Source organism: Pseudopodoces humilis, chromosome 10 (genome assembly GCF_049639895.1).
Source record: "Pseudopodoces humilis isolate 2021_Gansu_Grassland_sample_001 chromosome 10, ASM4963989v1, whole genome shotgun sequence".
Taxonomy (NCBI): domain Eukaryota; kingdom Metazoa; phylum Chordata; class Aves; order Passeriformes; family Paridae; genus Pseudopodoces; species Pseudopodoces humilis.
In genome coordinates this window covers 26094718-26118674 of record NC_142209.1, presented here as the reverse complement: position 1 = coordinate 26118674, position 23957 = coordinate 26094718, and the positions used below count along the sequence as shown (strand labels likewise).

The 23957-nt window shown below is 43.1% G+C and overlaps 3 protein-coding genes across 6 annotated transcripts; 2 read left to right on the top strand and 1 right to left on the bottom strand.

Moving 5' to 3' along the window:
* Positions 1–519: 519 nt before the first annotated feature.
* BTF3L4 (basic transcription factor 3 like 4) lies at positions 520–10632 on the bottom strand. Of its 4 annotated transcripts, none has more exons than XM_088060729.1 (6): positions 10611–10632; positions 8344–8407; positions 7391–7504; positions 5159–5360; positions 3876–3935; positions 520–3013 (listed from the first exon to the last, which is right to left on the bottom strand). In XM_088060729.1, the coding sequence occupies exons 2-6, from the start codon at positions 8395–8397 to the stop codon at positions 2967–2969; spliced, it is 477 nt and encodes a 158-aa protein (XP_087916855.1). In that variant the 5' UTR covers positions 8398–8407; positions 10611–10632; the 3' UTR covers positions 520–2966. The 4 variants fall into 4 exon arrangements, with proteins under 4 accessions (XP_087916855.1, XP_087916854.1, XP_005521209.2 ...); XM_088060728.1 differs by lacking the exon at positions 10611–10632 and adding an exon at positions 10261–10387; XM_005521152.3 differs by lacking the exon at positions 10611–10632 and adding an exon at positions 9523–9672.
* On the top strand, positions 10253–19936 carry TXNDC12 (thioredoxin domain containing 12). The gene is made up of 7 exons (XM_005521155.2): positions 10253–10381; positions 12462–12522; positions 17282–17334; positions 17832–17905; positions 18465–18534; positions 18624–18707; positions 19100–19936. Exons 1-7 carry the CDS (start codon positions 10291–10293, stop codon positions 19177–19179), a joined length of 513 nt encoding a protein of 170 aa, XP_005521212.1. The 5' UTR covers positions 10253–10290; the 3' UTR covers positions 19180–19936.
* Positions 14065–15682, top strand: KTI12 (KTI12 chromatin associated homolog). The gene has a single exon (XM_014250704.2). It carries the CDS (start codon positions 14068–14070, stop codon positions 14788–14790), a length of 723 nt encoding a protein of 240 aa, XP_014106179.2. The 5' UTR covers positions 14065–14067; the 3' UTR covers positions 14791–15682.
* Positions 19937–23957: the final 4021 nt, after the last annotated feature.

Sequence of the window (23957 nt, the reverse complement as noted above, 5' to 3'; positions counted from 1 at the left end):
TTAGAGAAAACTATGAAACAATTGCAGGTTTTTACAGACTTCTCTCCTGCCTCACAGAAGCCAACCAGACCCAGGTCTCCCAGCCATAACCTAGGGAACTACACAAATACATCAGCAGCCATGGCAGGAAGGTCAGTGTTTGCCGTCTCACACATTTGCAAATTCTTTGATAGTCACTGTTTGAGCTTTGACTGCCTCACATACAAACCAGGAGATATTTTATTTCCTTTCTGCTCCATCTTCCTACTTCCCAATCACTGCTAAGTTAACATGTCAATAGCATTACCGGTATCTTTAATATGTCAGCAGAGTTAAGTAGTGAGCAAGTAAGCCCGAGGGCTTCAGAAGTATGGTGGTTATCGTGCTTCAAGCCAAGCAAAGAACTTAGTGCTCCCTCTTATGAAAGGAGTTTTTATTTACCAATGCTCCCCAAAACTATTTTTAGTAACCTTGCATTTCCATCCGCATGTAAAAACACTGTTTGTGTTATACCATGAATAAATACAAAAGAAAAAGAGCTTTTCCCACAACAGCCTTGATGGGCTACTTTTAATTAAAATCAGTTTAATGATTGATAAGCTCTAGTATTTCCAGCAGCAAATCATAAGTGGTCGATTGTTTCCAGACACAGTGAAAAAACTGAAGATAATGTAACTACATAAGCTAGCACAGTTAGTTGGTTTACTGGTTATCAACATAGGAAAAATTTGAGGGTTTAACATGTTAATTCATGAGCAAAAACTATCAGTATTTTGTAGGAATCAGAAAGTTCAGCTATATAAACTTATGGAATCATTGTTTCCAAGGCTTACTTTTAGTCTCTCACAGAATTACTTTTGACATGTTTCCTACATCAGAATGAACTAGCAAGAATTTTCAGCTTCTGATTAGTATTTAGGAAGAGGATGTCCCATATATTCAACTCAGTACAGTTGCTACTTAAAAGGGTTCTTCACTTGTGCCTCTTAAGCAAACAGAGGAACACTGCAAATACCTGTGACCTCATGTCCTTCCTTTGCTCCCTGGGCTCACAGAGGCAGCAGAAGGCAATTCCATGTGTGCCTGAGCACACACTTGTGGCAACATCTCCTCCTTAGAAACAGAACAAATCCTCTACAGCTGATCAGCCATAAAAGAAACCAAGGTTTCATTCAACACCATAGAGAAAATAGGAGTGAGTATAGGGAGTGTGAAATCCTAGAGCTCTAATGGGACCCCCCCACTAGCCCTGCATGTCTTCCTTGGTCACTGTCACCAAGAATGCAGTGCTGTCTCAAACAGCTGCTGCATCCACCTGCTTTCCTCAGCCAGTGCTGGTGGGAGGAGTAGACAACACACAGGAGGAGCATTTCCCCTTTTGTACTGTTATTTTATTTTGTAGTAAGATCCATGTAGTATATAAAATTTAACAGGAAAAACTGAACAAAGCCTAGAAAATGAACCGAGGAGTTCAGCTGATGAACCACTACAGCTCTACTTCCATGGGTTCATGAAGTCTCCAGAACTCACAGACTGTTTGCTTGTTCTATTACAGTTCTCTAGCATATGAGCCTACACCAAAAGCTGATATGTTCCAATTAAGCCATAGTTAAGTGACAGATGTAGAGAAAAAAAAAAGTGGCTTTTGTAAGCCACAGCTGCCCTTGACAGAGGTTACAATGATGTCTAACTATACTTTAATGCACGTTACATCAAGAATCTTGAAAGAGCCTCTGAGAAAACGGCTTCACATTAAGCATTTTAAAGAAAGGTCATAAATACTGCACTGTACCAACAGTACCTCCCAATGTCCTCCTTATGCCTGAGGAGCACTTGTGTTTTGTAAGAAGCTACTACATAGATGACACCAAACCTAGAGGTAGGTTATAGGCCAAGGTAAGTTACAGGCAAAAAAAAACAAAAAAAAACAAAACACCAAAATAAAAAAGAAAAATATCCCTTTAGAGCTAGTCACTGCACAGACTGCCCAGCAGGAAGCAAGGCAAAATGTCAACAACTCTTTTCTCCCACCCTAAACATTGCTCACACAGTGCATTTAGTTCCTAGTGCCCTAAGAATGAAAGTGGATCATCAGCTGCTAGTAAATGCAGTCATGCCAAGAAAACAGCTTGAAGTTATTCAAGCAAAAACTTGTTACTGTGCAAAACTGGTGCACTGGACTGTTACCAACCAGACCTCCAAAGCTTAGGAAGTGACCCCACAGTAGAGAACCAAGGTGGTTTTCTTTTGACTGGGAAATACTTTAGTAACCAACAGGAGAACATACTGCTAAGCCTACATGGAAGGAGTCAAATACCAGCTTGTATCAAAACTTTAGAGACCAAAAAACAAAGCAAAACCAAAACAAAATGAAAAAGGTTTAAAATAGCACACTTTGATGAGACCAAGTTCTTAAAAAGTTACTGTACCAAACAAGCTGCTAAAACAGCTCATCTCCCCTAATATCTGGGATCAACACAAGGTTGATAAAAAATATGTGTACACTGAGAAACACACCTGAAAGTACAATAATTACAGCAAATTAACCCCAAGTTTTAATGGTGTAATGCCTTCAGGTCACAAAATGTGGACAAAATGTTAATCTTAACTCCCTCTGTACACTATTTGGTGATAATCAAAGTAACAATGCTGAAGATTCATTTTATTTCTATTTCCAAAGGAAAAGGGTAGATGGTTAAATATGTGTTTCCAATTTGTTCTCCACTATACGTACACCCACACACATACACACATACCCCTCAAACTGCACTGACATTTCTTTTTGACCAAAAGAGTAGATCCTGGGAGTAAGTGCAAAATGCAAAATCAACTGACAGAAAATGCTGAACAAACAGCATCATAAAAATACAAAATATTTATATTACTGAACTATTAACAGATGATGTTCTCTGTTTCTTTAAAACTTTGGAACCACATAGCTGATTTCTTAAATCTAGTCCATGCCAGCTTCCAGAACTATTAATGTTTTAGTTAGCTTCATTCTTTGATGCTTCATCAAAATTTTCTACGAGATCTGAAAAAGATGAAGATATTTAATACAGTAATGCCCAGTAAGATTACCTTTTTAAGTTTAATGAAAATGAATATAATTACAGGAAAGGTTAAGTAGTACTTAATTACACTTAGGGAAACTATTTCTTTATGGGCAGATTTCAAAGGGCTTAGAAAATACTGTTTAAACATACACAAAGAACTAGAAATGCAGAAACACGCCAACAGTGAAAATTCTAACATTAAGTGATTAAGAGCTGATTTTCAAAGGTGCTCTACTAGCTTCAGTTGAGTTTTGAGCATCAGCATTCTTTAAAGAATGCCTGACATTTTAGGGAATTGAACTTTATGCAAGGCCACAAAAAAATAAACCAGTGCCAAGGCACAAGGAATTGAATCTCTGGTCCACACATATGTTGCTTTAGCTAACGCACCATCCTGAAGGATACAGTGGAATGTGCGTATTGACAAAACAGTTATTCACTGACAAATAAAGAACTTATCATAATTACTTCCAGACACTGACATAAGCCTGTTTTCTTCTGCTACAGAAATAAAAATTCCCACTCTGGACCCTGATATTAAAACAATCTGATAACTATGCCAATTATGTGATTTTGCAGTCTTAAAATCTCCATTTGGATATTTAGATACCTGTTTGACCTCACTGAAATTATTTTAACCTAGTTTCACTTAATAATTAAAGTAGTTGCACAAGGTAATCCCTTTTTCAAAAACTGGAATCCCAAGTTGTGTTTTAATGCTCTCCTATATAAGACTCCCTTAGCAAGTGAGGAGTATAATCACATCAAAAGCAACACATTTAAATGAATGAATCAAAATATTTATATATTAAGTGGACCTAAAAGTGTGTCTGTGCCTACCTGGGACATCATCATCTTCTTCATCAATATCTTCAGATTTTGGTGCTTTACTATCCAACACTATAAAAAGAAATTTGGTGCTGAGTTCTCGTGATACACATTCAGGGACACTCACACAACAAAATAAAAATCATACATGTGAAAAAAGCCAGCATTTCCCCAATCCCCAATAGTGACAACACACACAAATGACCAGGTACTGAGAGTTAACAGCATGACCAAAAGGTGTCTTTGGGGACATTCTGACAGCAAAGCATCAGCAGAGCCATTTTCAGATGCTGTGGGGTATTCATAGGGCTTGCAAAAGATCAAATGATACAGAGAACCCCCAGCATGGCTTGATCTTCGAAGTGAAGTCAGGTGTTTGAATGCAACAGTAATACAGCATCCACCAGTGACCAACATATCATATGGTTCTAATACACTTATGATGATCCATCTCTCTAAATTTTAGAAGCATTTTACAAGTTACTAAAGGAGAAAAACAAACCCTTTACTTTCACTTTAACTCTGAACATGAATGTTGGAGAAATTAAAACTGATTTAAAAGGAGTAAGTATTTGTTGAAAACATTAGAACAGGTGATGTATATTCCATTCCAAACACAGACAACTGTAACACATCCAACTACAGTAATCTTAATGGCCATAACAGTCTGAACTGGAACTGTACCTAATCTTAATTTTTTAACTGTAAAATTACAGTGTAGTAGTTATACCACATACACCCCTTCACCCATGCTCCCACGGTTTTAATAGAAAAAAAAGAATCACATGCATAACTGTGATTTGGGTTTTTTTTTAGTTTTCCATTAAAACTTTGATTTTTAACTAGTTTTTTGAAGTCTTGGTTGAATTCTGTAGTGAACTGTAGAACAAAAGAATGTATTTCTTTGTCTATAACTGCAATAGAAATATGTTTTGTATGAACAAAGAAAACAGAATAGATGTCCTGACAAAAATAACTGGTTGAGTTTTTCAAAGTAAAAACATGAACTTGCTTTCCCCTAAGCATTCTGCCATACACAGCTGTACACCTGCTATGACAGCATGCCAGACTTACCTATTTCTTTTAAATCAGGACCTGCCTATGTAATCTTGAATCAACAAAGATAAAAAGAAACTTCTTCCCCCACCCTCTACTTCCACAACAGTGGCAAATAAATAAAAGCACACACACACTTCTGACTTTTTAAGTCATATGCTGTTGTTAAATTTGGGTTAAAACTTTTAGTACTTTGTATGTCCTTTAAGTCAGCTATGAAAGATTCCAAAAAGACCTACCTTGTCTTGGGAATTGTTCAGCTAACTTCCTGAGACTTGTTAAGCTGTCAGCACCAAGCTGGCTTAAGATGCCTGGAAGCATTTCTGTGATCGGTTTAGCCTCTGCATGACCAGTAATTGCAAAGGTGTTGGCAGAGAGGGAAGCTTGAACCTTGGGGTTGTTGAAGTGAATAACTGTTCCATCGTCTTTTATCATGTTCACCTGTTTAAATACATTAATAACACTTACCAAAGTGCTGCAGCATCTTGTTATCAAGCATAATAACTAAAATCTAGATTTGAAATATTAACAGGTACAGAACTAGCACTTCTCCTAAAGGACAACATAATCATGATAAAAGCACCCAGAATTAACACCATCTAAAGTGGAAGCTCCAACAGCAGCACCTTGCCACATCAGGTTAAGCCCCTGCCTTTCACAGGTACCTGTGTGTCACCCACCAGGAAAACACTCCTGCTTCTGCCCAGCTGGCAAAAAGCCCAGGACTCACATGGCTCAAGGCAGGGATGCACACACAGCACTGGGGGATTATGTACCAACTACACTAGAACAGACTTCCAATACATTCCAAATAATTCCACAAGGGCTCTTAAGATTAAGGATACCAAACAGTGATCCTGCTTTCTTCCTCTTCCCCGGCCTTCTGAATCACCAAGAATTCTATTTTACAGCCAGTGTAGTGGCCTGCTTCAGAAAGTTGAAAAACTTTTTCTTCTGGCCATGTCTAAACTATTATGTGAAAAATAATTCTGTCTGACTGTAGGAATAGAGTTCTACCCATCCAACACACAGTGTTATTAAACTTATGTGAAAAAATTATTAAGCAATGTTTTTAAGTTACAGGGAGAAAAGAGGGATTCAGAACTAAAGATGACATCTAAAATACAAAAACATCTAAATTCTCAATCCTCACACAGCAGCAGAGTTCCAAATATGTTTTCAGCAGGAAATCCAGGTGTGCTGTTCCTGCAAAACTAAGCAATGTCCTGTCTTTTGCCCATGGGAAAATGGTAAAGGCTTCAAGCACAGTCATCCTGTTACTTAAAAGGCTCTTTCAAAATGACACAAATGTGTTACTCATGCTTGACTCAACATTCTTCTATCTGCACGAAGCTTACCAAGGTCAACTTGCGTTCACTTGAATAAAACATTCCACAATTATGTCTCTTGCTATCAAGGTAGAAACATTTTGCATCATCTTCCTACACGGTGAGATATTTAAAATCCTTAATAACTGTATCTGAATAAAGTTCCTGTGCTCTGTGCAGGAAAAGAAACCCTGAACATACACTAAGAACCATGTCTTTCTATAATTCATATAGCTCTGCATATTTGTAGTAAGCTTAAGAAAACAGACAAACTGAACTGTTTCTGTAACAGAGGTCTGAAAACTTACAGGTAAACCACACCAAATCTGCATCTGCCTTTGGAAGGGAGGAATGCACATAGTGACTTCTGCATGCACCTTGTAATCCTGCTTCAATTAATTTAGTCACAGATTAAATATTGTTCTTCTTTAACCAGGTAGTACAAGTACTACAGCAATGCTGCATTCACGATGGAGGAACCTCCTCCCATGTATGAGGGTCACTCTCAACACTGTTATGGAAAACATGTTTTATTAATATTTGTAAATTAGAGGTATTCAAGGAACATCTGAAACCTTCACATTCCCACTTACATTAACACAGAACCTGCTTCTGTAGAGTCTCTGCAGTGTTTTAAAAATCATGTCCTGTAACTACTGCAAACAATTCCAGCAATTTTTATATAGTAAAACGTCCTAATTTTGATAACACAGACTCAAGTTCTTACTCAAGGTGTTTCTAAACTTTCCTTCATATTCTGCACCACAGTTGCTCTAGATGTGCCTGCACAATCTGTGTACATTTACTGCTCTTTAGAGCAGGTAATCAAGTTCACAAAAGTCAGGAATGAAGAGAAGTTTTGTTCTGCAATGAATTAAAGACACACACACATACACAGAGCTTACTACTCCACTACACACTGCTTGGCCAGCAGACCCTTTACCCTTCCTTCTGGTATATACACATTCATGCCAATGAGACAACCATACATCAAACAACATTACCCCTCAGTATCCAAATCTCCATGGTTTTGCTTGGAAGATAAAACTGTTTTCAAAACCAAAAGCAAGCCCTACCACACCACCATCAAAATAAGAGAGTGAATTTAATTTCAAACAGGAAACACTTATTTTTTCACTATACCTCTTCAATGCCAGCAATGTTATTTACTGCCAGTTTTTTGAGGGAGCTCTGAAGTTTTTTGTCATCAGCTGTAGCTGTTCTGTGCACCACCTTCTTCTTTCTGCGAGCTGTACCCTGGGAAGAATCAAGAGACAACAGTCAGCTCTGTTCAAAATCTCTCCACACTAACTGCAAAAGTCAGGCCACAGTCTGAGCAACATCTTTCAAGTTATGAGGCACTTCTGTAGACAAAATTGCTTCTCAGCTTATTTCCCTTTACCTATTAGCTTTGGCCATCATTCCTAATTTTAATTTTTTTCTTAAGCATAAAAGACCAAAGAAATACCAAAAAGCAGCATATTTTCCTTTCCACTAACCCAGACTACAAAAGTATTACTTAATATTAAGCAACACGTAACAAAGTTTCCCCAAGACATCTTTTTCCAAAACAAAGCACAAACACAGTGATTTAAATGGTCCCACTTTGGCAGCCAAGTCATTAACACTTTCAGAGTGTTCCACAGACAGCAATTTTGGAATTCCTGCTTTGCAAACTTTTGTACAATCATCCCTATGACAGGGGATAAGCACCCACACTGAACAAACTACATGCCTTTTTATTGGTCATATTAACTACCCACTAGCTCAAAGAAAAGAAACAGCTCAGTGCACAGCCAGTGTGTAAAGCAGGCACAAAGAAGAAAATCCCCAACAGGGAGACCCAAAAGGCAGAACAGGTGAGCTTAGCTGGAGCTTTCACAGGTCACAACAAGTCACTGAATTAAAACAATGCTTGCACACCAGAAACTGCTCATGCAGCAGTTGCAAACTGAAAGAGACTTGCATTTCAGGTAGCTGCACTATAGGCCACATCACACAAAACCTGTATTGGTCAAGCCTGAGAATAATTTTTTTCTTCCCTTTCCATGGACTTCAGCTTATGTTTTCAAAAGCATGTGTGCTGGTTTTCTTACCTTTCCTCCTATTCGGACCTGCGCTTGAAGCTTGGCCAGTTTTTCTTGGTTCATAGTGCTACGTCTAAAGAGCAAGAACAAGTTCAACTTAACCATCAAAACAGTAACAAAAAAAGGTCACCGTCCATTTTAAGAGTACTCACAATTGCAGTGAGTTTCTCAAACTTCTAGAACATCACCCAAAACAGTATGTCAAACACACAAACAGAGCTTTAAAGCCACACCACCTAAGCGATCCTTAGTGGTCCTGCAGTAGGAAGGACCCGCATTTAGCTGAAGTGTTTGTGCTACGATGAGGCAACTCGACAGGATATTTCATTCTGCATCAGGCCGAGGTACTCATTTCCACAATACCAGTTTACTGCTGTAACTATTGAACTGAATTACTCACTCCAACCAGACCCAAACCAGCACATACAAGACAACTGGGTCTGGGAAAACACACTTATCTTTACGACAGCCCAGGGACAGATTAATCACTAAACTACTTGGAATAGCATTCATATAATGAATCCATGATACTTATGACTAATAAGCGACATCCAAACTCTGTGAAGTTCGTGTATGGACATATTTGCTACGTGAACTTCTGGCAGCTCTTCATCCAATATAGTGACTGGGAAGTTAGTCCAGTGCTTCTCCCACGGGTCAGGTGCGACCTTTAAAGGCTGAAAGCCCTGAAAATCCTAATGGGTGAAAAAACGCCTCAAGGTTTCCAGCAAAAGGAATGCGTTTCACTGCTCTGCCCCAGCAAGTTATCAGTGATCCCCGGAATGATGGGGAAGTCTCCGCATGTGCTTTGTGCCGGGAACGACCGGGAGAAGAGCGGGAGCGAGGCAGGGATCGGAGCACGGAGGGACCCCGCGGGGCGGCGGGAGAAGGGGCTCAGGGTGGCTCGCTGGGCAGCCCCAGAGCACGGGGAACGGAAGGGGAACACGGCTCATCCCCCGAGATCCCGTGTACCCGCGGCCCCACGGGACAGCCGCGGCCCCGCGAACCAGGGCAGCCCCCGCACAAGGGGATCAGTCGCTCGCTCGGCCTCTCCTCGGGGAACGGCCCAGCACAACCCAAGGGGATAGGACCGAGCTGCCACGGCGCCCCGCCCGCCTCAGGCCAGCGGGGACGCGGCGCTATCAGGACACGGAGACACCGGGACACGGGAACAGCGGACCCCCTCACCTGAGCGCGGCGGAGCCCCCGCTGCCAACACGCGGCGAGAACAAGATGGCGGCCGAGGAAGGAAAGAGAGGCGCACAGAGAAAGGAAGCGCCGCGCCACGTGACAGCACCTGCCCGCCCGCGGATTGGCGATCCCGCCCACTTCATTTACATAGAGGTGGGCGCGTGCGCGCAAGGTCTCCTGGGAGTTGTAGTCTCCGATGAGACTGCCCGGGGCAGACAGCGGTGCCCTGTGGCCTAAATCCGGGACGCGGCGCTTCCAAACGCGTCACCACTCGCTCTGTCCCCCTTAGTGAACCCTCCCTCACACGATGCGCTTGCGGTCAGTTTTGCCTTCCCGACACCTGGGCAACTCCGGAGAGCAGCGGACAAGAGGGTTTATTTGGGAAGGAGAAAATAAATCCGGAACTACCCCGCTCCCACCGCTGCCTGCTCCTGTCGGGATAACGCTGGGGTTTGCCCAGGGGGAGTAACCAGGGCTCTGGGGCTCCGGTGCGATGACCCCTGCCCCGGGGGTCCCGGCTCCCTGTAAGAAGCTGAGCTCATCCCGAGCTCCCCACACCGCTCCCGCCCGGGGCCTCCCCCGTCACCCCCGGGCCGAGCCGTGAGGGCGGCGCACCGCCCACATCCGCCACACATCACTTCCTGGGCTTTAAAAAACGGGATAAAAAAAAAAAAAAAAAAGAAAAAAAAGCCAAGCTAAGCGGGTCCTGTCTTGTCCGGAGGTTCGGGGCCGTACCCGGGTACTGCCGCTGCCCGCGCCAACACCATGAAGGCTCAGCCCGCGGCAGCCTCCGTCCTCTGCCTGTGCCTGGTGCTGGCGGCCTGCGCCGCCTCCGCCGCGGGAGGGCTCGGAAAGGGTCAGATAAACGCTTTCTTCGGGCTTTCCCCAACTTCTGTCCCCACTCGGGCTGGGTCCGGTCCCCTCAGCCCCCGGGGGCCGCCGGGCGGGGGCAGAGAGCGCAGCTTCGGGGTCTGGAGGTGTGGGAGGGCTTTGCGGGGTTTCCGCCGTCTTGGTTCGGTTCTGCTGAAGCCCTTCCTGCGGGCTCCGCGGAGCCCGGGGGGAGCAGCCCCTCGGTGCCCCCGTACCGAGTGCCCGGTGCCTGCCCGGCCTCCGCCGGGCTCCTGGCAGGAGATGAATGGCCTTTCCCTTGCTCTTCGTGACCGCTCCTCACCTCGCTCTTGGCTTGCCCAGGCTCCTGCTCTAATTACCGTGTCTAATAGCCCGGGTCACCTGGGGCCTGAGCTTCACCCCAGGTGGTGGCTTTGCCGTAGAGGTAAATCTCCTCCTCAAGGCTGGTTGTAACAAATTTCATTAATGACAGCAAAGCCGTGGTGTGGATCCCAGCCAGCCATTCACCTTTTAATTCCCCAGATGACTTTCATTCAAAAGATACACTCTATAATGTGTTGGGCAGTGCTTTTAAAAACACACTGAAGCTCACCACAATGTGGGGTTTGTTTTAAATATAGAAAAGCATTTGAGAAGTGTTTCCCATCTAGAACAACAGAAGGTTTTCCCTGCTTTAACATTGTGGCTTTTGACTGAAATAGCTGACGTGTCAATATTCTGGGTAAACGTGACATGTACTAATCCAGCTGGGTTTTGCTCTGGGATGTTTAGTTCGTACAAAGGCTGCCTCAGCAGCTGCTCTTTGGGTGTGAGGGGACAGGGAGGAGGCTTCCCCATCCTGCTGTGAGCTCATCTGTTTGATGTGTTGCATCACTAATGTTCACAGTTGCTCATATCAGCAGAGATCAGGTAACACAAACACTGTGCCATTGTCCTTGATGCCTTAAGTTTTAGCTTTTATATTTTTCATATTCTGGGGTGTGTAGTTTTAAGTTTCATGTTAAGTGTTAGTGAGCTCTCTTCACAGAGTAGATAGACAAAATAATTCCTTTTATAGCTTTTCTAGCTTGCCTTCCAGATGCTGAACTGAGTTATCCCAAAGACTTGCTAATGCTGGAACAGGCTTTCTCCAGCTTCTTTGCCTGTGTTGTCTACTGGAGACAATGTCCACTTTCCCCTGTGTCAGCACTGGCGCAGTCTATGGCCCCTGATCTCTGTGCAGCTCCTGAAATCTGCTCCCCTCAGCACCTTGGGCACAGCGGGTTCCTGACTAAGCCGAACCCTTAGGGATGGGAAGGGGCAAGGCTCATGTTTGGCCATCCAGCACAGTAATTGTTAATTACTGGAACCAAGACCTCTGAGGAGGTATTCCAAGAGAGTTCCTCTTTGTACAGCTCCTGGATCTCCTTCAGCTAAGCTCTCCAGGTGGCTTTTGGCAACATGCTGTGTTGGCTACTAAAGAAACCCAACCCTGGCAGTCCTGCTTTGCAGCTGCTAAACGTACACTGACTCACACTTAAGTCAATTGACATTACAGGACTTGTTATCTGGATGCTAGATAAAATATTTCCTGCTTCATTTGGTCACTGTAACGCTCAAAAATCCGTGTAATGGTGTTCTTTCTTGCTCTTCCATGATATTATCATCAGCAGGATCATATGTTGGCCTAGAATTTTTTAAGTTTCAGTTTAGTTCACCTTCAGTGGGATTTAGGAAGTGAAATGCTGACATGTTTAATTTGTCATTCATCAGATAATAAATGTTCAAAGATTAAAAAAGAACAGAGAATAATCAGAAGGCAGTTCCATTTTAATATCTGTTTTGGGGATTTTACTGTCATTTACATATATATATATATATAAATATTCATGACTATGGTATGTTTTTGTTAATTAATTTCAGTGGGATTCCTCATATGACTGTGTGGGCTGTAAGTATTTGCAGAAGTCTCTCCAGAAGTGGGGCTATAGTTGGCTTTAGAAAAGTAATAAAAAATGAGTTGAAAATACTTTCGAGGGTTGGACTATTTTCCTTTGTTAGCTGACATGTTAAATTATGCAGCATTTATAAACCCTTCTCTCTGGCAGGTTTTGGAGATCATATTCATTGGAGAACACTAGAAGATGGAAAGAAAGAGGCAGCAGCCAGGTATGTTTGTTAGTTTCAAATACAGAAATGTGTTTTCAGAAGCATTCACAGACATTCTATCCCAGCCATAAATTTAACCACAGAAAACAGTCTCTATTAACAAAAATGAGGGTGGTTTAGGAGACTCTTCAGATCCCTACAGCTTATTGGAGAGAAAATACAGATTTTTTTTAATTTTGCTAAGACACCACATAGGTTTAGTCATTGCAGTCTAATTAAATTATTGATTTAATTAGACTAGCATGTCTTTGAAACAAGAAAGTAATTATTAATCACAATAAAGAAAGATAAGTTTCTCAAACACACAAATGAAAGTAAGTGGTGCTCAATGCACTTAAACTCAGCAGTGCTAAGAGCTTCCCTAAAATTCCCTTTGCCTGTATAGATGAGGTATTTTGTTTCTATCTACAGCAAAAATCTGGAAGTTTCGAACTGTAGTGAACTGTCAGAACCTGGTCTGGGATAAGCTTAAATTCTGAAAAGAACACTGTCTCTATGAAAAATGGCATCTTAATCTTTTTTTTTCTCAGAGTTTCTTCTGCTTCTTGTTAAAATGCAAGAGGGAGAATGGCATGCTTATAAATTCTACTTGTATTTTAACTTTATAACCTAGATCTGACAATGCTGACATGAGCAGAAATTGCTCATGCCTTCCAGGTTTGCCGTTTAATTTAGCTCTGCTCTCAAACAGATCCATCTGGCAAGTTCTACACTCCAGTGCAGACATTGAATTAACCCAGATGGTACACTTCAGAAGTCTTACAAGTTTTTATAACTTGATAATTTAGCATTTTGGAAAAATAAAAATAAAAAAAAAAATATTTCAGTATTTAGTTATAATTGTAGCATTGCTTTGCAAAGCAGCAGAGGAAGCTTTAAAATGAGACAGAGGAGGGCGGGAGGGATGGCAAGCCCTGAGCTCTCAGGTTTAGGCAGGATTAGTGTTCCTGTTCAAAAAGGAGCAAGGGATGGGATGGGTGTGAACCAATTGTCCTTTCATTGCTGATACACAGATCTGCTCGCTGATAGGAGCTCGGCAGCATTTGAGTGGTATTGAAATGGGAGAAACTACTAGTAGCAAAGAAAATATAAACCTAAAAAGTACATTTTTTTCCGAAGTCTGACCATAAATAAGGAGATGAAAAATTACACCAAATAATCTGGGATGTAACGAGTGAAATGCACCAGAGCCAGTGGTCTAGGAAGTTTCAAACCTTCGATTTCAATTCTGTAACTTGCACGATGTCGTGGGATGCTGGGGACTTCTCGGTTTTAAGTTCCCTGCGGGCGAGGGCGCGGTCCCTTCGTACCAGCAACTGCTGCGATGGCGTTTTTAAGCGGGACGCCTCGCAGGACGATGTCGCGGTGCCAGAGCCGTGCTGGGGCGCGGTGATTCTCTGCGCCCGTGGGGAGGAGGAGCGCGCCGGGGCTGCGCGGGGGCGGCCGTGCGGGCCCGTCCCGAGCGGGGGCCGGAGCGAGCTCTGGGTGTGTGTGACCGGCGGAAGCAGTCGCTCCACGTCCGGGTCGGGTGGCGCTGGCGGGGCGATGCCGCTGGTGGTGGTGTGCGGGCGGCCGGGCAGCGGCAAGAGCCGGCGGGCGGCCGAGCTGCGGGAGGCGCTGGGCGGCCCGGAGCGGCCGGCGCACGTCGTGGCCGAGGCGGAGGGCGGCCGGGCGGCGCTGCGGGCCGAGGTGGGGCGGCGGCTGGGCCGGCGGGACGTGGTAATCGTGGACGCGGGCAACGAGCTGCGGAGCATCCGCTACGAGCTGTACTGCGCGGCGCGGCAGGCGGGCACGGCGCGCTGCCTCCTGCACTGCGCCGGCGGCGCGGGCGGCCCCGCCGAGCCGCTCTTCGAGGAGCCCGACCCGAACTGCCGCTGGGACCGGCCGCTGTTCACGGTGCGCGAGGACGAGCCGCTGCCGCTGGGCGCCATCCGCGCCGCGCTGTTCGAGAGCGCCCCGCCGCCGCCGCACCGCGCCACCCGCACGCAGCCGCTGCAGTCCTGCGGCTTCCTGCACCAGCTGGACCGCGTCACCCAGGACGTGCTGGCCGCCGTGCTGGCCGCGCAGAGAAGCGGGGCACAGCCCGGCGAGACCATCCGCGTCCCCGGCGTGGCCGAGGGGCTGGTGCTGAGCCGGCCCGTGAGTGTGGCCGAGCTGAGCCGGCTGCGGAGGCAGTTCATCAGCTACACCAAGATGCAACCCAGCGATGAAAACTTGCCCCAGCTGGCCAGCATGTTCCTGCAGTACCTGAGCCGCAGCATCCAGTGAAGTGCCACCTATGCCACCCAGCAGTGGCGGTGGTCCGGCCCCGAAGTACTTGCAGCGGGAAGAATGTGCCTTCAGCACAGACCCTGCAGAGCCTGGGTCCCAGCCGCTGGGGATAACATCACCTGGCAGCAGCAACTCTGAGAAGATGGGCCCGTGTCCCTGCAGCAGCCGAGCCAGCTGCATTGCTGGGGAGATCTCTCGGGAAGCAGTTCCTCACCCCTTGCATTCTCCCCGCTGCCCTCATGCAAGAAGGAGAGCTACTGTGCATCCCCAAGCGAGGTCTCCTGTGGAGACGCAAAGCCCTGTAATCAAATAGTGTGACATGAAAGGTCAAAAGGTGATGACTGTAGGGAAAACTTTTCCCTCCACATTGGCAGGTGTATGCCTGGAATAAGAAGATTGTTTTTCCAGAGTTGCCTCCAGATAATGTCAGACTGCAGAAGAGACTTCAGGTCCAGAACTGGAACAGGCTGTATTTTTAGGATGTGACTGTTTCAAAGAATCTAACTGGGCCCAAGAGAGATTTTCAACTCTGCACTGCAAAAGGGTGCTGGCCTAACAAACTCAAACTTCTCTGTTTCAGGTCTAATAATAAAATGTGTGCCTTAAATGGAGTAAAGTCTTAACTTACCTGCAGGGCTATTTTACTGAAATAACTTGGCAATGAACTTTTTTATTCAAGGTCATCATTATACACCCTTAAAAACACAAATTGCTTGAGTGTTATAGGAAAAATGAGCTAAAATGACAGTGTCTGTTCTGTGTGAAACTCGTAAGTCTGTACTGGCTGTGTTGGGTAGCTAAGTTTCCATTAATTTTGAGTACAGCTTATATAAAATTCTCGCTTTCTGGTGGATGCTTCATTCTAATAAATGGTGGCTTTTGGTTTTAATTTTATGTGTAGTGCTCACTGGGATGAAATACTGAATTTGGCCAGGAAGGGTTACTTCAGTTACAGTGTGTCTGGCACACCAGCTGTTAAGGGGTTTTACACGCTGCAGAACTGAGAAATTACTACAAAAGTGTTTTTATGTAAATGAGTTTATCTTAGCAGTCAAAGTAAAGAGAACTAAGCTGAGAAAACACATAAATTATCTCAAACCTCTAAGAGTTGGTATTTCAAGGATGTGAGCACTTTCACTTTTAAAATTTCTCTTTAAAAAGTGTGTGGCAGTACCAACCACCAGACGATTGAAATCTTTCAACATGAATCACTGATCTTTGATAATAAGAACAATCTTAAATCCAGGTTTAAATCTGCCTCTCCTCAAGAAGGAAGCAAAATAATTTGTTTTGGACTCTATAGAAACAATGAAAAGAAGTGTTTTTCATCATCAGGGAGAGGGCACTGACGCAGTGCAAGCTTTACTAGGGAAATGTGTGTTCTTGCTCCTTACTGCAAACAGATATAAAGTTGATGACATATGCATTAATTATAGATGACAGATTTGTGTTTGAACAATTCTAAATGTTAATGGCTTCCTTTCCACCCTTACCTCATTCTAAAGTTCATTACTGAACACTGCTAAGTGGAGATTTCCTTTCGTATCTATTTAGCTAGAGAAAAACTCATACTAGTTCTGCTAGTAATTAATGTTGTGTGCAAAGGTGTTAATAATTTATGTGTATGAAAATGTGACTTTATTTTTGCCCCGTAATATGGTGCAGAGTTTAGAGTCAGGGAAAGCTTACAGTTTGCTTTGCTTGGCATATCCTGAAAGAAGTATCCATATAGGATGTTCTCTCCAGATTCCTTCCTCTCCTTCACCTAGTTTTAGGCTGTTCTTACTGTTCCGGAAGCCATATCATTATTATATGGAAACTTAACCTCTGGGTAGCATAGCTAGTAAAGGTAAAATGAATTATTTGGAAAGAGTGAAAGCAAAAACAGCTTTGGTCCTTTTGTGTTTGTTGCACTTCATTTAGGCTGCAGTTCCTTACAGACCCCCTCTCTTTCTTAACCCTGGTACCAGACACATCCCTCACAATTAGTTTCAACATACAAATGTGTAGGAAGCCATGCAGGCAGCCAAAGGGTTTGCTGGGTTAATGGGTTTGCTGGCTGTTCAGTGGAGGGCCTTAGTCACAGGAGGTGTCTGTGACATGTGGGCTGAAATGGGCAGAGATTGTCACCCACTGGATTGCCTTAAGCAGCCACAAAAATCCATCCTGAGATCTCTCAAGCATCTGCTGTCATTAACAATTTCCAGTAATCCAGAAAAAAAAAGCATAACCAGTTGTGTATCTGAGAAATCTAATAAGAGAAAGTCTCTTCCTCTACACAAGCAGTTATTGTCTGGCAGCTGTAATAAATTATTATATTATACATTTTAAAATTGGGAAAACTTTTTGCAAGACAATCTTAGAGCATCACATAATCTCTTTACATCTGACTTATTTCCCATTACATTTAGTCTCTGAGGAAGGCTTGACTGTTAAACTGTACATGCAATAGATTTTCTTTGACAATTTTCTTTCTTCTTTTTGTTAGTGGTTTGCCTCTTATGGTTATCATTCACAAGTCCTGGTGTGGAGCTTGCAAAGGTAAGTGCATCGAATACTAGAGCTTGCTGAAATTTCTAATGAACCTTTGTATAAAAATCGTGTAGCCATGAGAAATGTGAACTCTGCATCCAAAATGTAACTAATGGTATTTGTATTTCATTGAGTGGCACAGTATGACAGTGCTATAGCCAACAAACAAGCTGTGTGTATGGCTAAGCCTTAAAGGATGAGGTAGTTGAGTGGGAGTGGTGGTTTACAGCAGGATTTGTGCTTCTGTTTCACTGCATCAAATAGAACCACCTCTGTTTGTTGGGCAGGCTTCAGCCCATGGCTGCCAAACAAGAATTGCTTCAGGTACCTCCTGTTCCAAGCCTGGCTGGAAGGGTTGGATACATATATCCCATTTATTCACTGCTTATTGAAAAGTGCCACCTTTCCAGAGCGAGGGATGAAGTGGAGATTTTGATACTCACCTGAAAATCTGAAATATTTTCCACTGGTTTCACATACCTCTTATTTTTATGATTTTCTTTTAGCTTTAAAGCCAAAGTTTGCTGAATCCAAGGAGATCTCTGAACTTGCCCATAATTTTGTTATGGTCAACCTTGAGGTAGGCTTCCTTCTGCTCTGTACTGATGTTCTGCCTAATCATTGAAGCATTTGGAATCTAATTCAACTGGTTACAACCTGTTTTGTGTACATCCTAAATCCTGCACTTCTGAATAGGCATTCAGGATTGATTGATAGAACTCATTGTTTTAAAAAGACTTCTTTTCCAGTCTGGTTATTTTAATTGTGTTTATAAGCCTGGCTCTCTGCCATTGTCTTTTTAACAATTTGTACCTTGTGTGAATCAGTTTCCACAAGAAAGGAATTTATATTCATTCTCTCAGTACATATCAAATATTCCTTTACCAGAGTGGGGTGGGTAATGCAAATTGACAGACCAAAAAAAATATTGTTATTTTCACAAATGATACTTACATAGGTAAAAATAGCTTTCTTTCCTTTGAAGAGTGGAGGATACTGCAGTTATTTAGTATCTCTTCAAGATGTAAATTGCTCAGGGTAGAAGGAATCCAAAGGCAATAACTTGTTTCTGTAAAAGGCACCATGCTTTGTTAGATGTCTTGCTAATATATTTCCTCTCTCCTGGCTTGCTGTGGTAGGATGATGAAGAGCCAAAGGATGAAGCCTTTAGTCCTGATGGAGGTTATATTCCCAGAATCCTTTTCATGGGTAAGGCACCCACAGCTGTTGTGTCCATTCACAGCACTGGGTTCTTACTGTTTACATCTAAATTTCCTGTTGGATTTCTTATTTCATAGACCCAAGTGGAAAAGTCCATCCAGAAATCATAAATGAGAGAGGAAACCCCAGCTACAAGTATTTCTATACCAATGCTGATCAAGGTATGTGCCAAGTTGTTTGAAGTGCATTTTTAGTGAGATGAAGGTTTGCCAGTGAAGAGAAATGGTGTTATTTTAAAGTATAACTGCGAGTAGTTATACAGTGTGAGTGAGTGATTCTTTAGTGCTTCAGGAACTACATTCAGAATCATGATTCACCTTAATACCTATTGAAAGTCTAATTTTGTCTCCAGTTGTGGCATGGGAAATCATGGGATTTGCAGGATCCAGCCACAGATAGTTGGAAAAAAAGGTGCTGGACTGTTTTTTTCTAACAGATTAATCTGTAGATTACATTCTGTAACTGTGTTGTTTTAAAACACTTTCATTACCAGTTCACCTTGATATTTTCAACCTGAGATTAATCATCGGTGTCTCTCTATGTAATCTTTCAGTTGTCCAAGGAATGAAGGAGGCCCAGGAGAAGCTGACAGGTGATGCTTTCAAACAAAAGCACCTGGGAGATGAACTATAATGAATGAATACACTGAATGAAACCTTTTCATCACTTCAAAACTGAGAGGAAATGATTAAACAGACCAAGAATGTAGATGCACTGAAGGGACATAATTCCCCTGTCAACAATGTTAGGTTAAACCCTGTTTGGAGTTCACACACACACAACAGTTACAGTGTTTTCTCTGCCTGCTGGTTTGCACTGTGGTGATTCTTTGCAACTGGGTAATGTGCAAACACATCTCGTTGTGTGTTTGAGCAACCACTAATATTTGGTGTTAAAAGGGAGGTGTGTAGGGAAAACACTTTTTTGAGGACAGTGTGATGGGAAAAACTAGAAGTAGCCATCATTTTGACACTAATCAGGGTTGACTCTCTCTTTTCGCACTGGTGTTATGTGATCCCATAGTTTTTACTGGGCATTCCCATCATTGGGCATATTCCTGGGCTAGATCTTTTCTAGATATCCAAAACCATGAATTCTGCCACTGCACCAAGTACATTTCATGAATGTTCAAGTAGCATGTGAATTATCAGCTCTGCAAATGTATTTTTGTGTAAAACTCTGTGATTCATCTTTTTTTGCCTTTGGGCAAAAATTTAACATTTTCCTTATGCACTCACCTTTTGATTGTTCCATCAAGTGAGGGTGGGTTATGTTGAAGCTTTACGGGGTTTCCCCTTTTATTCTTTGAATGTTTTTGGCGAATGCCTTGCCATCACATTGTACTGTATTTTTGTACCAGGGTGAAAAAATTAAACCTTTTTAAACATAAGCATGCAGAGAGTGTTTTGTGGTTAAGGGTGTAGCTTTACATTCTTAAGCATGGGAGGATATGTTTTTGTGTTGCAGTGATTGTTAATGTTGACTGTCACAGCTGAAGGTTTCTCCTTTTTATAATTAAAAGATATCATTTGTTCTTCCCTACAATTGCAATTCAGCCATTCTTACACTACCCACACTGTTGAAGGCAGTGTGTTTATTTACTGGAACTGAAGAGAAGAACAGAGGGGAGTAAAATCACCCCTCTTGACCTGCTGGGGACACTTTTCCTAGTGCAGCCCAGCATGCTGTGGGCTTCTTTGTCTTATGGCTGTATTGCTGGTTCATGGTTAGCATGTTTTCCGCCTGGATTCCCATGTTCTCGTGTGCAGCAAAACAAGATTTCCAGATTGTACTGGTGCACAGGTTGTTCCTCCCCAGTTTAAAGACTTTGAATTTCCCTTTCTTGAACCTCCTGACAGCCCTCTCTGCCCATTTCTCCAGCTTGTTAAGGTCTTCAGTGGCAGCACAACCACTGTTACCTGGATAGCAGCTCCTCTCTCCAGCTTTATGTTACCTTCCAGCTTGCTCAGAGTGAGGTGTTAAAAAGTACCAACCAAGGGTACTCTACTAATGATGAACCCTCTTCAGCCCAGCTGTCCTGCCAGTTTTTCATCTGTCCATTTATTTAGGTTGTACTTCATCGGTTTGTCAATGGGGATGCTCTGGGAGACAGTGTTGAAAGCCATATAAAGCCAAAATAAACACCACCTACTGTTCTCCCTTCAGCCACCAAATTAGTCTTCTCAAGCAAAAAATCCTGTTCAAAAGACACTTGCCATAACTTCCTATAGCAAACAGGAAACATTTTCTACAGGTACTTTTCAAAAAGCCATCTGAGGGCATTAGGTGGGGGTAATTGTTTATACAATAAACCCAACTTGTCTACTGAATGCACTTTTACTGTTCAGCAGCATTAGGAATTTTACTTTCCAGACCAGTCTGTCTAAGGGATTTTAGGCCCACAACTCAACTGGGTACTAAAAGACAAGGACTCAGTGGAATTAATGGGACTATTGCACATTGCAGTTACCCTGCTCAGCTGCTAAGAGTTACTCTACAGGCCTTATCCTCTGCTTCTCTTGCAAATTGTCTAACAAATTAACAATGGAATTGAACTCAGCAGCTACTCTCATATCAGCCTCAAAGTAAATCTATATAAGCTTTAAAAAAGGATTTGTGTTGTGCAAAATATTATTTTTCCCCCAGCTCTATCAGTTGATCAAATAAAAAATAGTTCCCATCTGATGTTCATTGCCTTTAGAGCTTCAGATTGACATAAAAAATCATTGCGATGGCTTTTTTACTTGCCACCAGGGGGAAGACTCTGCATGTTCATCTGGGATAGGATTCAACAAATCATAATTAAAGAACAATCTCTGATGCAAATTAGCAGGGTGCACCGCTGTGTGTTTCCACACACAGTTTTGCAGCAGCTCTGCCCTGCTCTTACCTCTGCAGTGAAGCTGCAGCCTCTGGGATGTACATCAAGTGTCCCTTTCTTTGCAAAATGCTCTGATGCCTGAAGCAAAGTGGCCTCAAAGTAATTTTTAGAAAGTTCTTCATCGCCAGACATGTCCCTTCAGTAACAGGTACGAACAATGTGCTTCATCCTTTACATTTAAGACCACCCTGATTCAAAATTATCCTCCTTCACATCTTCTCTCACACATCTACTCTCCTTAGCGCTTCATGCCTTCCAGACTTAGTACTTTGGAAGGAAAAACTTATTTCATTACCCTTTTCCCTTTGTTTTTCAGCTGCTTCATTTCTCTCCAATTCTTTCTAGCCTCTATGTTCAGACACGGTGAGCTGATACAGCTTCTCCGCCCTCTCTTCCATTTGCTTTTTTCTAGACCATGTTTTTGTCCTCTGTAGCAGGATGGAGCTTGGCACTTGCCAACCTGCTTGGTGTCTTGCTGGGGTCTCAGTAGAATAAGATTTATATGCTGTCACAGCTTGATTTCTAGGAAAAACTGGTTAACTTGTATAAAAGCTGTTTAAACGTCTCTGGATTGCAGGGTGAGCATTCTTTTAATCTGTCACTTAAGTATTTTTCCTCTTTCCTACCTGTTAGTTTTATATCTGGATAAATTTGTTGCTATCTCCTACTGCAGATTCTTTACATCCTTCTTCATAATCTTGATAAGGTGGTACAGATGGTTGGCATTTTGTTCTGTGCAGAGGGATCCACCCAGCAGTTGCTTTTTGTATGTTGTGTGACTTTGTGCACACAAACAAGTCCCCAGGGCTTAGAGAAGCTGCTTGCTGGTCAGTGTTTCCTGTAGCTGTGTTTGAAGTTAACATATATACTGCAAATTTATACTGCAGTACTGCTCAGTAACCAAGGCCTCAGATTGGTTTTGTTTCTTGTGCTTCCCATCTGTGTATGACTTGCAGTAACTTATTTTATCACTTCTTCACATGCATCTAGAAATCCCCTTGATTTCTCAGCTTCTCTTCCTTCTATTGTGATAAAAAACCCAGTGACACTCCAAAATTCTTAGTACATACTCAGAGAGCTGCCAGGCCAAATCAGTCTCATGTAAACAAACTTGCTGTCAGCTCCCTTTCTTCCTGAAGCAACCTACAGAGGAAAAACACCCCAAAGTTAATTAGGGAGTGCCTGGATTGCAGCCCCCATCTGGCTGCCTGGGAGCAGAGGTTGCTTTGCACACCTGAGGCTGGACAGGCTTTAAGGAAGTGTCAGCTGGAGACTCGGGAAACCTTTCCTTTGCCATGTTTAGCAGCAGGGAACAAAACGGCACCAACCAAGAATGCCTTCATGGACAGAGTGTCCCATCTGTTATCCTGGCATGCTGAGTTTAGGAGTCGTCTACTTCAAACACACTTTTGTCCCTGTGGCTGTCTGCTTGCCACCGTGCCTAGCCTGTATCAAACTGCTAATGAGTTTCATTCACTCAGAGCCCACTTAGAGCTCCTACAATGAATAGCTCTGAAGTGAAATACTATTAAACCCCTATGAATATGAGGTGATATGATGTTGTTAGATGTCATGAAACTTCTCTTAACTTTTGGCAAGAGGAGAGGTATTTGCATTTACCTTATGCTTTGATATTTATTTGCAGCTGACCTGCAAATCAGGGTTTGTCCAGCCAGGAGAACCACTCTAGGGCTATTCTTTGACAGCCATTGCTATAGGTGGATCTAAACTTGAGGCCTGAGGGTGGAGATTCAGAAAGCAATAAAGATGGAATTACTCGGAACAGAGCTGTCTCCAGAGAGCAGGATGAAAAGGGGAACTCATTGCAAATCCATGCTTGTTTTAAAGACAGCAAAGCCAAAGATGAAATTTTTCTAAAGGTTGCATCCCCTTTCCAGACTGCTGTGTAAGTTGTCATTGGCACTGACTGGAGAGGGAAGGTTGCTGCCTGGAGGGAGCCAGGAAACAACAATAAGGTCTGTCTAAATGTTAAAAGTCACTTTGTCTCAAAACTATTTGGCATATTAACCTATTCCCACTTTCCTCCTCGAAGAAACAGGTGCTGATTTGTTAAGCAGTTAGTCAAATAATCTCAGTTTGCTTTTCCTCTCAAAGTTTCTCTAGAGCTAGGTGTGGCTGTGCACAGTTCCCAGGCCTGCCATTGTCCAGGGAACACCGCTCCTGCCATTGCAGCGCCAGCCCGGTGCCACCACGTCAGCACCATCCGAGGAGGAGGAATCTTCACTGACTAGTGCCAGCCTGCCCCTGTGACCTGTCACAGGCAGTGGGAACAGGGACCAAAATTTGAGTGATCCTCTCCAAGATGTGAAAAATGTCATTTGTGATGGCAAAATCTGCAGGAAGTGCCTTTGATTATAGACAAAAAAAAAAAAGAAATAGAGACCCCCAAACTTCTCTGCTCACACCTACACTGGAAGCAGGGACTGGCTGACCTGTGCTTACAGCATTCCAGGCTCTGACTCAGAACAGTGAGAGAGGCTGTTACACACCACCCCGTGCTGGCTCTCAT